This window comes from Echinops telfairi, unplaced genomic scaffold (genome assembly GCF_000313985.2).
Source record: "Echinops telfairi isolate 266 unplaced genomic scaffold, ASM31398v2 ScPeMD7_7;HRSCAF=31, whole genome shotgun sequence".
Lineage (NCBI taxonomy): Eukaryota > Metazoa > Chordata > Mammalia > Afrosoricida > Tenrecidae > Echinops > Echinops telfairi.
In genome coordinates, this window is record NW_022103904.1 from 28,347,349 (window position 1) to 28,361,180 (window position 13,832).

General features: G+C 41.8%; 1 protein-coding gene across 1 annotated transcript in view; it reads left to right on the forward strand.

Moving 5' to 3' along the window:
• Window positions 1–12,763, forward strand: part of PCSK6 (proprotein convertase subtilisin/kexin type 6) — a 241,318-nt gene extending 228,555 nt beyond the window's left edge. Inside the window, exons 21-24 of the mRNA XM_045286304.1 lie at window positions 714–843; window positions 8,419–8,514; window positions 9,990–10,102; window positions 11,326–12,763. Of these exons, the coding sequence (XP_045142239.1) occupies window positions 714–843; window positions 8,419–8,514; window positions 9,990–10,102; window positions 11,326–11,423 (437 nt within the window). The 3' untranslated portion in view covers window positions 11,424–12,763. The remainder of the gene's footprint in view (window positions 1–713; window positions 844–8,418; window positions 8,515–9,989; window positions 10,103–11,325) is intronic.
• Window positions 12,764–13,832: the final 1,069 nt, after the last annotated feature.

Consider the following 13,832-nt stretch of genomic DNA (forward strand, 5'->3'; position numbering starts at 1 on the left):
TGTGCTTTACACAATTGATGTATGTGTGGATTGTGAAAAGAGCTGTATGAGCCCCTAATAAAAGGATTTAAAAAAAAAGAAGTCTCATTGGCTATCTCCAGATTGACAGCCTAGACTCCACCCCTACACACTTACTCCTTACATTGACACCAGATTAGGTGACTACCACAGATAGCGACATTTTTTAAAGTAAAAAGAAATAGGTCAACTTAATCTTAATAGTATGCTTTATTTAACCCAGAGTATCTAAAATATTAGCATTTCAACATATACTCAACATAAAAAAATTAATGAGTCTTCATTCTAAGTCTTTGAACACTGGTGTGTATGTGTCATTTATAATACATCCTAATTTTGTATAGAGACATTTCAAGTACTCATAAGCTACCTGTGCTGGCTACTGGCTCTGATACTAGCTGGTACAGGTCTAAGAGAAGCAGTAGTATTGGACAATGACGTACTTGCAACCAGTGTGGCACAGGTAGTATGGGGCTGTGCATATCATGCTCCCAAGGATATCTGTGAAATGGGAACAGCAACACTCACCCCCCAAGAGTCATGGGACTGGTTCAGGTTCTTGGTGGCTACTTGGGAAACACTAGCAAAGGTGGCTGTGGGTGTCTGGATAGAGTTCATCATGTGCTATAGTAGGCCTGGGACACAGTGATCCATGGGGTGACCCTTGATATCCATTTCTGTTCCTGCACCCACAGGGCCTGGCAGAGAAGATTGTATTCACTGTGCGAAAACCTTCCACTTCCACGACTGGAAGTGTGTGCCGGCCTGTGGTGAGGGATTCTACCCAGAGCAAATGCCAGGCCTGCCCCACAAAGTGTGTCGAAGGTATGACTCCTTTCATATAATCTCCTCACTCCGCCAAAACGGCAGGGCAGGCCAGACTTGGTGTTCAGCCAAGGAGAAGGGTCGCTTCTGGGAGCAGGGAGGTGGGTAGAGGATGGAGAGGACCAGAGTGTCTCCCTCCTCCCCAAAGAGGATGAGGAATAAGTGCAATTAGTGATTTGGCCAAGGTCACATGTGAGTTGGTGAAGTTCATTCCTTTGTTCACTTATTGACCATTGTTGAATACCTACTGTGTCACAGGTAATGGATTTGGGGTAGATAGAATAACAACAAAGGGCTGAATAGGGTTCTAGCAATTTCCTCATTTTGTGTGTGTGTGTGTGTGTGTGTGTTCATACTATCCGTGTTATTATCTATCTTTTTATCTATTTATCTACAGCTAGTGTGGGACTATCTCCTTTAATTGATTTTATTTATTTTCTTCCTCCTTCTTCTCTTTCCCTTCCCCTCTCCCTAGTTTCTCTGTAACCATAAATTCTTCTTCTTTCGTTATTAAAACCATTTAGTTTCATTTTATTTGTTTTTTGGGGTTTTTTTGTTTAGAATAATGGTCTCGTATAGTATTTATCTTTATAGATTGGACTAAATTTACTCAGCATGATATCTTCCAAATTCATCCATGTAATAAGATGTTTCGCAGTTTCATCATTGTTCTTTAGCGATGGATAATATTCCTCTGTATGTATGTACAAAAGCTTTTTAAATCCATTCTTCCACCTATGAGCAGTTAGCTTATTTCCATCTTTTTGCTATTATGGATAATGCTCCAATAAACATGGCTATGCATATCCCTGCTCATGTTTTGCTTCTTATTTCTTTTAGAGTATATACCAAGTCGAGAGACTGCTGGATCATATAGTATTTCTATTCACACTTGATGGTGGAGGCTCTATACCACTTTGCATAGCAGTGGTACAGTTTTACACTCCCTCCAGGAGTGTATGACGGTTCCAGTATCCACATCTCCTCCAGCATTTGTTTTCTAGGTTTTTTGAACTTTGCTATTAGTGCCAGTAGGAAGTGGTGTCTCATCATTGTTTGTATTTGGATTTCTTGAATGGTTAGTGAGCTTTTAGTAATTATCCATATTTAATAATCAAATATTTCTTCTTTTTTTTGCTTGTTTTAATTTCACAGCATAACTTATTTGTAGGAAGTACTCATAAAGACTTGGGATATTACAAAGAGATTTTCAGGAGAAATGTTTTTCAAAAAAGTTACATTTATTTTCCTTTTCTAACATCTGTATAATGGAGAGCTGAAAAAACACAGAATTTATCTACTATTGTTTCTCATAAATAGGATAACTTCTGAACACACATACACAATACACACATATAAATAAAAATATGCCTGTAATTTAAATAAATTATGGAAATGTAACTTTTTCATTATTATCTGTACGTATTTTTCTTTGTTATTTTCTGTTAATCAATGCATGTCATTGAAAAGGAGCCCTAGTCTCCACCGGAAAGGGAAACAGGGACCAGACCTCAACCTGGTATGCCAAGTCTTGAGAGCAACATACCAGCATGAAACAGCAAGGTTTGTGGGGCTGGCCCCAATCTGAGCTAAGTCTACCCCATCCCCAAAAGATTGCACTACAGAGGACAGCACTGAAGATACAACACAGGGAGAGTGGCAAGTCTGCCCAGACCACACGGGAGCAAAGTAAGAGGGAAGGAGAGAGAGAGAAAGAGTGACAGCATCCAAGTCCCAAGCATGACACTCCTGTTTGTAACAGCCAAGGCACAGAGAGAACCATAGGGGCAACCCCACCCCAAGGCACGATGTCCCCTCACTGACCCACAGCGCTGCAGAGGACAGCACTGGAGATGGTGTAGGAATTTTTCTCGTTCTGGCCCCCACACACACCAGGGTGAAATGTGAAGGAAGCACAACACAGTAGCAAGAGGAGCAAAGTAACGAACTCCCTGAGTGAGATAGTTTATTGTGCCAGCCTGGCTGATAAACACAAGTGGGATTAACTGAAGGGCGAGAGATAAATGGCTTGGTGAGACTTGTCTTTCTTGTCTCTCGCTCTTTGATCATCGGACCAGTGTGCGGCTGCCTTGCTTGTTCTGTGCCTCAATTTAAAGGCTACACTACCTGTGGGACGCCTGGCCTGTGGACTGTGTTGCTGTAAGTTGAGGTCCCTTTAAGACATCTCTGGATCTGGAGACTGGCGGTTGGTGACCTGGCTGACAGTTGGTGATCTGCCTTGTGATTGGCTGTTGTGCTGACATAGCCTAGCTCTCTCTATAAATAGAGGAAGATCTGGCAGCAGACTACACTTGAAGGACTGCTAGTCTCTCACAACTCTCTCTCACGGGAATGAGTTGCAGTGAGCCATTTGTAGTGCTTTAAAATTTAACCGTTCATTTCTTGTATTATATATTTATCTGTATATGATTTAACAGTTCATTTCTTGTTCTATATCTAATTATCTTTATAAATAAATATATTATCAGCAATTTGGTTTTATTAGAACCCTGTCTAACACACTGAGGAATCCTGAAAATACCCTTCAGACTTGGAGGGCAGGGCTCGGCACCTCCTCAGACTCAACCAGAAATCATACAGAAGGGTCAGCAGACCTGAAATTACTTATAGGCCTTTTTTCTTCTTCTTTTTCATGTCTATCTATACAAAATAGGCAAGATAATCTAAAGGAGAAAACAATAGGGACTGATGGTTGGGGAGGGGGGCCCCAGGGAAAACAGAGGTTGGGGAAAGGGAGTGGGGAACCAACAAACTCAGGGACAAGGGAACAGCAAGAGGTCTAAAATCAATGTGGAGGAGGGAGTAGAACACCTGGTGGGGTTTGATCAAGTGCAACGTAGCCGTGAGGAATTACTGCGAGCCAAATGAAGGTCAAACATTACAATGGGACAAAAGGAAAGTAAAAGGAAATAGAGGAAAGAAGTAGGAGGCAAAAGACATTTAGAGGTATAGATATAGCCATGTATATATATAAATATATTAATATATAACAATAGAGATATAGGTCTAGGTACATATATTTATATGTTAAGTATTAAGGTGCCAGACGGACATGGGGCCGCTACTCAAGTCCTCCCTCAATGCAAGAACACTTTGATTTAGTGACCTGGTATTCTTCCCTACACAATTGCTGAAGGCAAAATGGGTGGCTAAGTAAATGTTAAGAAAGCTGATGGTGCCTGGCAATTAAGAGATATAGCAACTGGGGTCTTAAAGGCTTGAAGTTAAACAAGCGACCATCTAGCAGGGAAGCAACAAAGCCCACATGAAAGAAGCACAGCAGCCTATGTGATCACGAGGTTTTGAGGGAATCAGGTATCAGGCATCAGAAGACCCCAAACAATCATATCGATGCAAACAAGGGGGGTAGGAATGGAAACCAAAAGCTCATCTGTAGACAACTGGACATCCCCTCACAGAAGGGTCAAAAGGAAGGGACGAGCCAATTAGGGTGCAATGTAGCACCTATGAAACACACAACATTCCTCTAGTTTTTATTTTATTTTTTAATATTTTTTTTATATAAATCACTTTATTAGGGGCTCATACAACTGTTATCCCAATCCATACACACATCAATTGTGTAAAGTGCATTTGTACATCGTTTCTCAAAACATTTTCTCTCCATTTAAACCCCCGACATTAGGTCCTCATTTTTCCCCTCCCTCCCCGCTCCCCCCTCCCACATGAGCCCTTGATAGTTTATAAATGGGTATTTTGTCATATCTTGCCCTGTCCGACGTCTCCCTTCATCCACTTTTCGGTTGTCTGTCCCCCAGGTAGGAGGTCACACACAGTCCCATGTAATCGGTTCCCTCCTTCCTACCCATTCTCCCTTTACCCTCCCTGTTTTGCCACTCACACCACTGGTCCTATAGGGCTCATCCGTCCTGGATTCCCTGTATTTTCAGTTCCTATCTGTACCAGTGTACCTCCTCTGGTCTAGCCAGACTTGCAAGATCGAATTCGAGTCATGGTACTGGGAGCGGGGAGGAAACATTTAGGAACTAGAGGAAAGTTGTATTTCTCATCATTGTTACATCGCATTCCTCTAGTTTTTAAATGCTACTTCTCCCTCCCTGCCCACCACTATCATGATCCCACTTCTACCTTACAAATACAGCTAGATCAGTGCATAAACACTGGTACAGATAAGAGCTCTTGACACATGCAATCCAGGACAGATAAACCCTCAGCAACAGTAGTGGGAGTAGCGATACCAGGAAGGTAGGGGAAAACTGAGGAGAGAAAGGGGCAATCAATCGCAATGATCGATGTATAACCATTCCACCTCCACCCCAGGGGGACAAACAACAGAAACATGGGTGAAGGGAAACAGTGGATGGTGTAAGATATGAAAATAATAATAATTTATAATTTATTAAGGGTTCATGAGGGTTGGAAGATGGGGGAGGGAGAGAAAAAGGAGCTGATACAAAGGGCTCAAGTAGAAAGAAAATATTTGAAAATGATGATGGCAACATACATACAAATGTGCTTGATGCAATGGATGCATGGGTTATAAGAGCTGTAAGAGCCATAACAACATGGTTTATAAAAGAAAGACAAGAAGCCCTGTTGGGTAGTGGGGTTACACTTTGGGCTGCTAACTGCAAGGTGAGCAGTTTGAACTCACCACTGTGCTGGAGGAAGTCGAGACTCTTCTTCATTTGTTTGGTTGGCCACCCAGATGTCACCTTCGGTGAGTTCTCTGCTCATGTCTGCTACCCATTTTATAATTGTGTCATTTGCTTTTCTCTGGTTGGAGTGTTGTCGTTTTCTATGGATGTTTGAGATTTGCACATTATCTGATATATCCTTGCTCATAATGTTTTTCCTTCCTATGGGTTCTTTTCTTACTCTCTTGATTGTCTTTTAATAAATACAAATATGTTTTGAGGAGGCCCCAGCTCCTATTTTGTCTTCTGTTAAATGGGTGTTTTTCGTGTTTCCTAATGTATTTATGCCATGTGTGAGGGCTGCTAAATTTGTCCTTATTTTTTTCATTAATGATCTTTATAGTTCTGTGTTCACATTTAAGCCTTTCATCCAACTTGAGTGTTTTTGTATATGGTATGAAGGATGGATCCTGATTCATTCTGCTGCAAATGAAAATCCAATTTTGCTAGCATCATTTCTTGAAGAGACTATTTTTCCACATTTAATATATTTCGGCCCCTTTTCAAAAAATCGGTTGTCTATAGATACATGGTTTTATTCTGGGTTCTCTAGTCTGTTCCACTGGTCTACATATCTCTCTATCGTTGTACCAATAGTAGGCTGTTTAGCCTGTATGATCACGAGGTGTCGAAGGGATCAGTTATCAGGCATCAAAGAACAAAAAATATCATTGTGAAGGTGGGTGAGTGCAGAGTGGAGACCCAAAGCCCATCTGTAGGCAACTGGACATCCCCTTACAGAAGGGTCGCGGGGAGGAGACAAGCCAGTCAGGGTGCAGGGTAGCGATGATGAAACATACAACTTTCCTCTAGTTCTTAAATGCTTCATCCCCGCCACTATCATGATCCCAAATCTACCTTACAAATCTGGCTGGACCAGAGGATGTACATTGGTACAGATAGGAACTGGAAACACAGGGAATCCAGGACAGATGAACTCCTCAGGACCAGTGGTGAGAGTGGAGGGAAGGTGAGGTAGAAAGTGGGAACCAATTACAAGGATCTATCTACATATAACCTCCTCCCTGGGGGACGGGCAGCGGAGAAGTGGGTGAAGGGCGACGTCAGATAGTGGAAGATATGACAAAATAATAATTTATAAATTATCAAGGATTCATGAGGGAGGGAAGAGCAGGAAGGGAGGGGGAAAATGAGGGGCTGATGCCAGGGGTTTATGTGGAGAGCAAATGTTTTGAGAATGATGAGGGTAATGAATGTACAAATGTGCTTTATACAATTGATGTATGTGTGGATTGTGATAAGAATGGTATGAGCCCCCAATAAAATGATTTAAAAAAAATAGTAGGCTGTTTAAATGGCCATGACTATATAACAATGTTGAAATTAGAGTTCTTCTTTCTTCGAGTTTTGCTTATCCTGAGTTTTTCCTTACCATATGAAACTGGAGATTTCATCTTTCCATTTCTTTGAACAATGATGCTGAGATCTGAATTAGGATTGTATTATACTTATAGATTGCTTCGGCTTACATCATCATTTTCACAATATTAGGTCTTTTATCTGTGAACATGGAGCATTCTTCCACTTCGGTAGGTCTTTTGGGCGCCTTGTCGTAGTGTTTTGTAGTTTTCCTGTGTATGTTTTCTGTCTTTCTGGTTAGGTTTATTCTTAAGTATCTCATCTGTTGAATGGCTGTTGTAAATGATTTTGTTTTCTTAATTTCTTTTAAAAGTTCTTTTCCTTAGTATGTAGGAAGCCAAGTGATGTTTGTCTGTTGATATTGTCACCTGCCATATTACCAAGTTTTAAAATAAATTGCAGCAATTTTCGTTGTTGTTATTGTTGTTTAGTCTTTGGGTTTTGAAGGTAGAGAATCATGTCATATGCAAAAGAGAGATTTTTACTTCTTCTTTGCCAATTTGAATGCTTTTAATTTCTTTTTGTTGCCAAAAGCTCTGGCCAAAACTTCTAGGACTATTTTAAATAAGGGCATTTTGGTCTCGTTCCTGTTCACAGGGAATGCTTTCAGTTTCTCTCCACTGACCAAAATGATGGCCATTGCTTTTACATAGATGGCCTTTATTATGCTGAGGAATTTTCTTTTTATCCCTATTTTATTAAATATTTTTATCAGAAATAGGTGTTGGATTTTTGTCGAATGACTTTTCTATATTGAACTCTATGATTGAATGCTTTTCTTTTGTTTTATTTATGTAGTGAATCAATTATATTGATTGTTTTTCTAATATTGAACCATCCATGCATATCTGGTCTGAATCCCACTCAATTGTGATGTTTGTTTTTATTTTTTAATGTTTTGCTGAATTCTATTAGCTAGAATTTTGTTGTAAAATTTAGCATCTACATTTCATAAAAGATAATTGGTCTGTAATTTTTTATTCTGGTAATATCTTTGCCTGGTTTTAGTGTAAGGGTTTTACTCTATAAAATGAGTTTGCATGCTTGTCATCCATTTCCATATTCTGGAATAGTCTATATGGAATTGGTGTCCACTTTTCCCTGAATGCTTGGTAGCATACCCTGGTGAAGCCGTCTGGACATAGGGTTTTCTTGTTACTGTTGCTATTGGGACTTTTTAGATGGACTTGATCTGTATCTTTTTGTGTGATAGCTCTATTATGCTGTCTATACCAGTCAATTTGGGTATGTAGCACATTTTTAAACATGCCATTTCTTGGGAGAAACACCCCCAAAAGAAAGACCTGCACAGAGCCAGGGAGGAGATAAACTGAAATTCTTAAGAAAGTATCTATTGTGGAGAATGTTCCCTTGCCTCTGAAGACATCTCAGTGTAGAATTTTCCCAAAGGGCACAGACTTAATATTGCCTAGATTCTGTCTGCAGGGCTCTTCAGCCTAACCATGCCAGCTTTGAGAGAGCATAATCTCCCCAGATCCACAGTGCAGATCTGCACCATGATGTTCCGGCTGATGACTCTGAGCAACTTCCAGCAAGCAAATGACCAGCTGGGGACTAGAGGTGGTAAATTGTGAGTTGAGAGTAATGGGCAAGACCTGGTCACCAGGTGCTACACTCTGACATGGTGCTTTGTGAGTAATACCGGGTCCAAAGTGGGGAACATTGCAGGTCCAAAGTGGGGAACATTGCAAGTTCAAGTCCTGAGGCTAGATTGGTCAAAAAGTATATATTTGAGGATCTGTGGGCCAAATTGTCTCTATGACAGCTCCTCACCTCAGCTACTGTAGTACAAAACCTGCCATATGTCAACTAAGTCCACATGGAAGAAGCACATCAGCCTGTGTGATCAAAGGATTGTAAATAATATAATGCAAATCTAAAAGAGGGAATGGTATCAGCGTTTAAATTGTGAACACTTGATTTTTAGAAATCTATGGGTGACAGTTGAAGCCCAAAATTCATTTGCAAGGTCCACACGTGGATTAAGCCCCCTGTGAATATTCTCCTTTTATAATTGAGGGATGTGTTATCAGACGGAGAACATTGTAAGGCCGTTTATGGCAGACGTAGTTGGGTCAAAATGTAACATCATTTGATCTCTCTTTGGACCCATTTTAAAGCTGTTTCCGTTTTTGAAAAGTGAAGGGGAAATGCACGTGGATTAAGCCTCTGGTGAAACCCCCTGACCGTGGACCAGGAATGTGAACAACCTTGCTAACATACAGAATGCATTGAAAAGTGGATCGTTGCAGATGCAGTTAGGTTAACATTTAGCACCCTATCATTTGATCTCCCTTGATTCATTTAAATTTGTTCTAGTTTTTAATATTTTCTATTTTTTTTCTATTGAAGGTTTTATCTGTTTATTTTGTTATTCTTGTTAGGTTTTTTTATTGGTTGTTTGTTTGTTTAATGTTTTTCTATATATGAAGTCCAGGATAGGTAAATCTATAGAGGAGTAAGTGGATTAATGGCTCCTTGTGAGTACGGAAGGGGAGGTTGCAGGGAAGTAGCGAGCTAATAATGATGAGCACAGGAATGAAGAAAATATTGCAAAAAACTGATTGTGGTGATGATTGTACAACTCTTCTTGATGTGATTGAATTTTTTTAAATGTGAATTACATGCCAATAAAACTGTTGGGGGGAAAATGAAGGGAAAATAACTGCCAGAGGTATTATATCCATGAGTGAATTTGGTTGTGCTCCAATAAAACTTTATTTACAGAAACAGATCAGCTGTAACTCAGGGGCCAATGTGTGCCAACCCTTCCCTAGATTACATTTACTTTGCATCAGAAAAAGACCCATATCCCTCTCTGGGCCAGGTTTGGCCAGGACCATCAAGAGGGAACAGGAGTTTAGAGGACACTCGCCCCTCGATGAGGCCGGCATTGCATGAAAGGGTTCTCAGCCTGGTAGCTGCAGCTCAGAATTGGGTTTGCCAGTCACCTAGGGTCAAGTATCGTTGAAGCTCAGGGCATAACCATCAAAGTAAGCAGCAGGACTCCTCCCCAAACTACAACAGGCCTGTTTCTTCCCACAGGTGTGATGAGAATTGTGCAAGCTGCGAGGGTTCCAGTAGGAATTGCAGCAAATGTAAGCTGGGCTTCACACAGCTGGGGGCATCTTGCATCACCAACCACACGTGCAGCAATGGTGAGCACTGGCGGGCAGGGCCACCCCTCAGGAGTTCGCCCGTTGGCCTTGGTCAGAGGAGCCCACTGAGCAGCCATCCTGCCCTGCAGCCTAGTGGACCTCAGATTTCTCTAAGGTCCTTTCTCCAACTTTCCTTTAAGCCTCTCACATTGATTCAAGGCAGACCTGTGCCTCTTCCAAGGCCAGAAAGACCTCGTTAAGAGGCCACCTCTTCAGGTCATACACCAGCCCAAGAAGGAGGTTGTCACAAGAAGGTCTTCCTGGTTCCATGAATAGCCAGACATCATCAAATCCAACAGGATGGGACCATCCTCAACATCACTCTGTCACCTTTTCTGTCATCAGATCTATCTCCCTTGGCGTTTCTCCCCATTACATCATTGCCTTTCTCCATCAGGGTGTCCACTGAACCATAGCAGTAGCCCCATTCCAGGGCCCTCCACCATGTCCCCCACCACCATCACCACCACCACACAATCACTCAGGATAATAAATCCACACAGGACATTCTAGATCCTCTGCTCTGTCTTCTCAGCCCCCCTTCCACCTAAAAAAGCCCCATTAGTATACCACATAAACCCCTCTGTCCCTCACACTTGGTGTAAGCACCTACATTTCTAGCTGCTACCTGGCAGAAATCAAGTGCCCTGCCCCCCACCTCCCCTCCCAATCACAGAGGAGATGTGAAGGCTGCCACGCTGTCCTACCTCATTATGTCCCCGCTACACACACACACACAGACACACAGACACCCCACTCCTGGCATCCCAGCAGTTCCCAGCAAATGTAGAATGAAGGGAACAATTTTATCAGACTCCAAAATCTCTTATTAAAATCAAAAACTAACTCACTGCCAATGAGTCCATTCCAAATCATAGCAACTCTACAGGACAGAGTAGAACTGCCCCTGTGGGTTTTCAATACTATACATCTTTACACAAATAGGAAGCCTTTGCTTTCGAACTGCTGACCTTGTGGTTAACAGGCCATCAAATCAATTTCAGCTCCTAGTAGCCCCATGTATGACAAGTACAACTAAATAGGGTTTTCAAAACTATGACCTCTGGACAGCTGGTTGCCAGACCAGTCTTCCAAGGTACCTTTGGGTGGGTTTGAACTGCTGAACCTTCAGGCTGTAGTAAAATTCTTAATAATTTTTACCACTCAGTGACTCCATAAAGTCTAACTAATCTCTCATTTTTCTTTTCTGGCGGGGTTACTAGCTGATGAAACATTCTGCGAGATGGTGAAATCGAACAGGCTCTGTGAGCGGAAACTTTTCATTCAATTCTGCTGCCGGACCTGCCTCTTGGCTGGGTAGTGGGTGCTGGCCCCTCTTGCCCACCTACCTTCACCAGTCTGGCAGATGGAGCCTATGCTTGGTGGACAGGGTGAACACCGTGGGTTTGGCAGCTTTGTTTCACCAGGCCAGGGCCTGCAGCAGCTCACACAAGGAGGTTGGGGGTATTCAAGGAGGTGTTCTTCACATGGTGATACGCCTTGAGACTCTACTTCCTGGCTATATTCTTCTGGAAAACACAAAACAGGAACAAAATGAATTCTGGAATCCGTAACTTCAGGTTCAGAGCAGCATCTGGGACCATAAGTTTACTGTATCTTCAAGACCAAAGCAGAACAGAGATACCCTTGGCATAGCACGCATCACCTTCTCAAACTTCTGTGCAGTGCATTAGCAATTCCTCTAGGCCACATGGCTGCTTCCTTGTTTCTCTGCCTGCTGCAGGGCCATCTGCCAGTCAGACTGTAAATAAAATAAAACAGAATTGGGACATAAATGTTGACCACTGGGGATGGAGTACTTAGAAAATCACATCCAAATCCAGGATCAAAAGATACTACTACTTCCTTTCTTAACAGCTCTCTTGTAAGCTGAGGTGCTCACTGTACCATGTCACCATGTTCCTTCTGTGTCTCTGAGAGTCTTGTGGATCTGACCCCCCATGTGTCCTGATGGAGAGCTTCTAGAAGGGAGCCCGAAGGATGCTGGTCCATGGTCTCTTCTGTAGGTCATTTGGGGGTAGCGGGGAGCAAACACAGACAGCCTCGCCCGAAGGATGCTGGTCCATGATCTCTACTGTAGGTCATTTGTGGGTAGCCGGGAGCAAACACAGACAGCCTCATGACTTGTATTATGGAATTGCTTTTAGAATATACTTGGCCTCTAATTTGTGAGAGACTTGTTCTTAAGGTGGATGTTTCTGTGTCCTTGTGTATCATGAGCCTCTGCAGGATACATGGGCTTGTTTCTGCCAATCCTGTGTAGATAGTTTACAAACTGTATGTTCTAATTCTTAATGATCTGAATTCTGTTGGTGAATATTGCATACATTTTCATTGAAAGGCATATATTTTCTTGATGAGTTCCCTTTAATACGGGAATAACATTTGCCTTAAGCTTCCTTCATGTTGTTTTCCTCTGTCTCATCCTGTTCCCTTTGTTTAACTCTAAAGCCCTTACCTTGTCGCCTGTGAGTTGGAAAGAACAAAAATGTTGTTCATCTGCAACTCTTGGGGGGGAGGGGGAACAGCAAATACAATGTTAGGACCACATTAATAAAGACATTAACATCCCATGGCAAGGAAGCCTGTATTTCTTTCAGGCCATAATAATTAAACGTGGATTCTGAACGTCGTGTGAAACAGGGTATTTTATTTGTGGTTTTAGGGTCTGTTTGATGTCTTTACTCAAAAGATCTTTAAACTTTAGCAAATGTTGATGTAACAAAGCTAAAGAGGAAATTCCACAGTTCCAAACCCAGAATGTCTTTAGGCAAAGAAACACACTTCAGACCACAAAAGGTTGGGTAATAGGGTTATATTAATCCCAGATATAGTCACACACACACACACACCCGCCCCCCTCAGTCTTCAGTCCCTGGATGGTGCAAATGGTTAGTAATCTCATCTGCTCAGCCAGAGGTTGGCAATTCAAGTCCACTGAGAAATGCCTCAAAGAAAGGGTTAGCAATCTACTGAAAATCAACATTGAAAATTATATGCTGCATAGTTATACTCTGACATACATGAAATCTCCAGGAGTCTGAATTGATTCAATGGCAACTGCTTTCCATTAGGCCAAGTAGGGGACCCTCCACAACCTGGGACTCCGGCCCTTTAGCCATGCTGCCTCACGTTTCTTACCTTATAGCTCCCAGGGTTATTTAATTTGGTTACTTTTTTTTCCCTCAATGATGAAAACCCATTCCCCTTTGGGTTAAATATTGTACATGATTTTCACCATGGCCTCTGTAGGGAGGCCAAATATTATACCAGGGGCTACCCCCCCCCAAAAAAAAAACAAAACCCAGAATTTTTTCAAAGCTATTTAAGTTTTTTGACAAAATGACCTTATTACCTTAAAAGTACTTTCCATTACACTTAATACATTTGTCAAATCTGCAACTTCATCCTTGTTTACATTTTTCAAACTCATCTGTTTGGATGACTGACAGTACCTCCCTCGGTTTTTGTCTTTAGCTCTTCTACGTTATCAAATCACTTTCCTTTCATATTCCTCTTCATTCGAGGAAACAAAAAAAATAGTATGGAGTGAGGTCAGATGAATTAGGTGTGTGGGGCAAGAGAAACATGCTGTTTTTTACAAAAAACTGGTGCACTGAGTAGGCTGCATGAGCAGGTGCATTGTCATGGTGGCAAAATCTGTCCCCCATCTGCCTTTTTTTTTTTTTTTTTTTGGACACTGTTACAC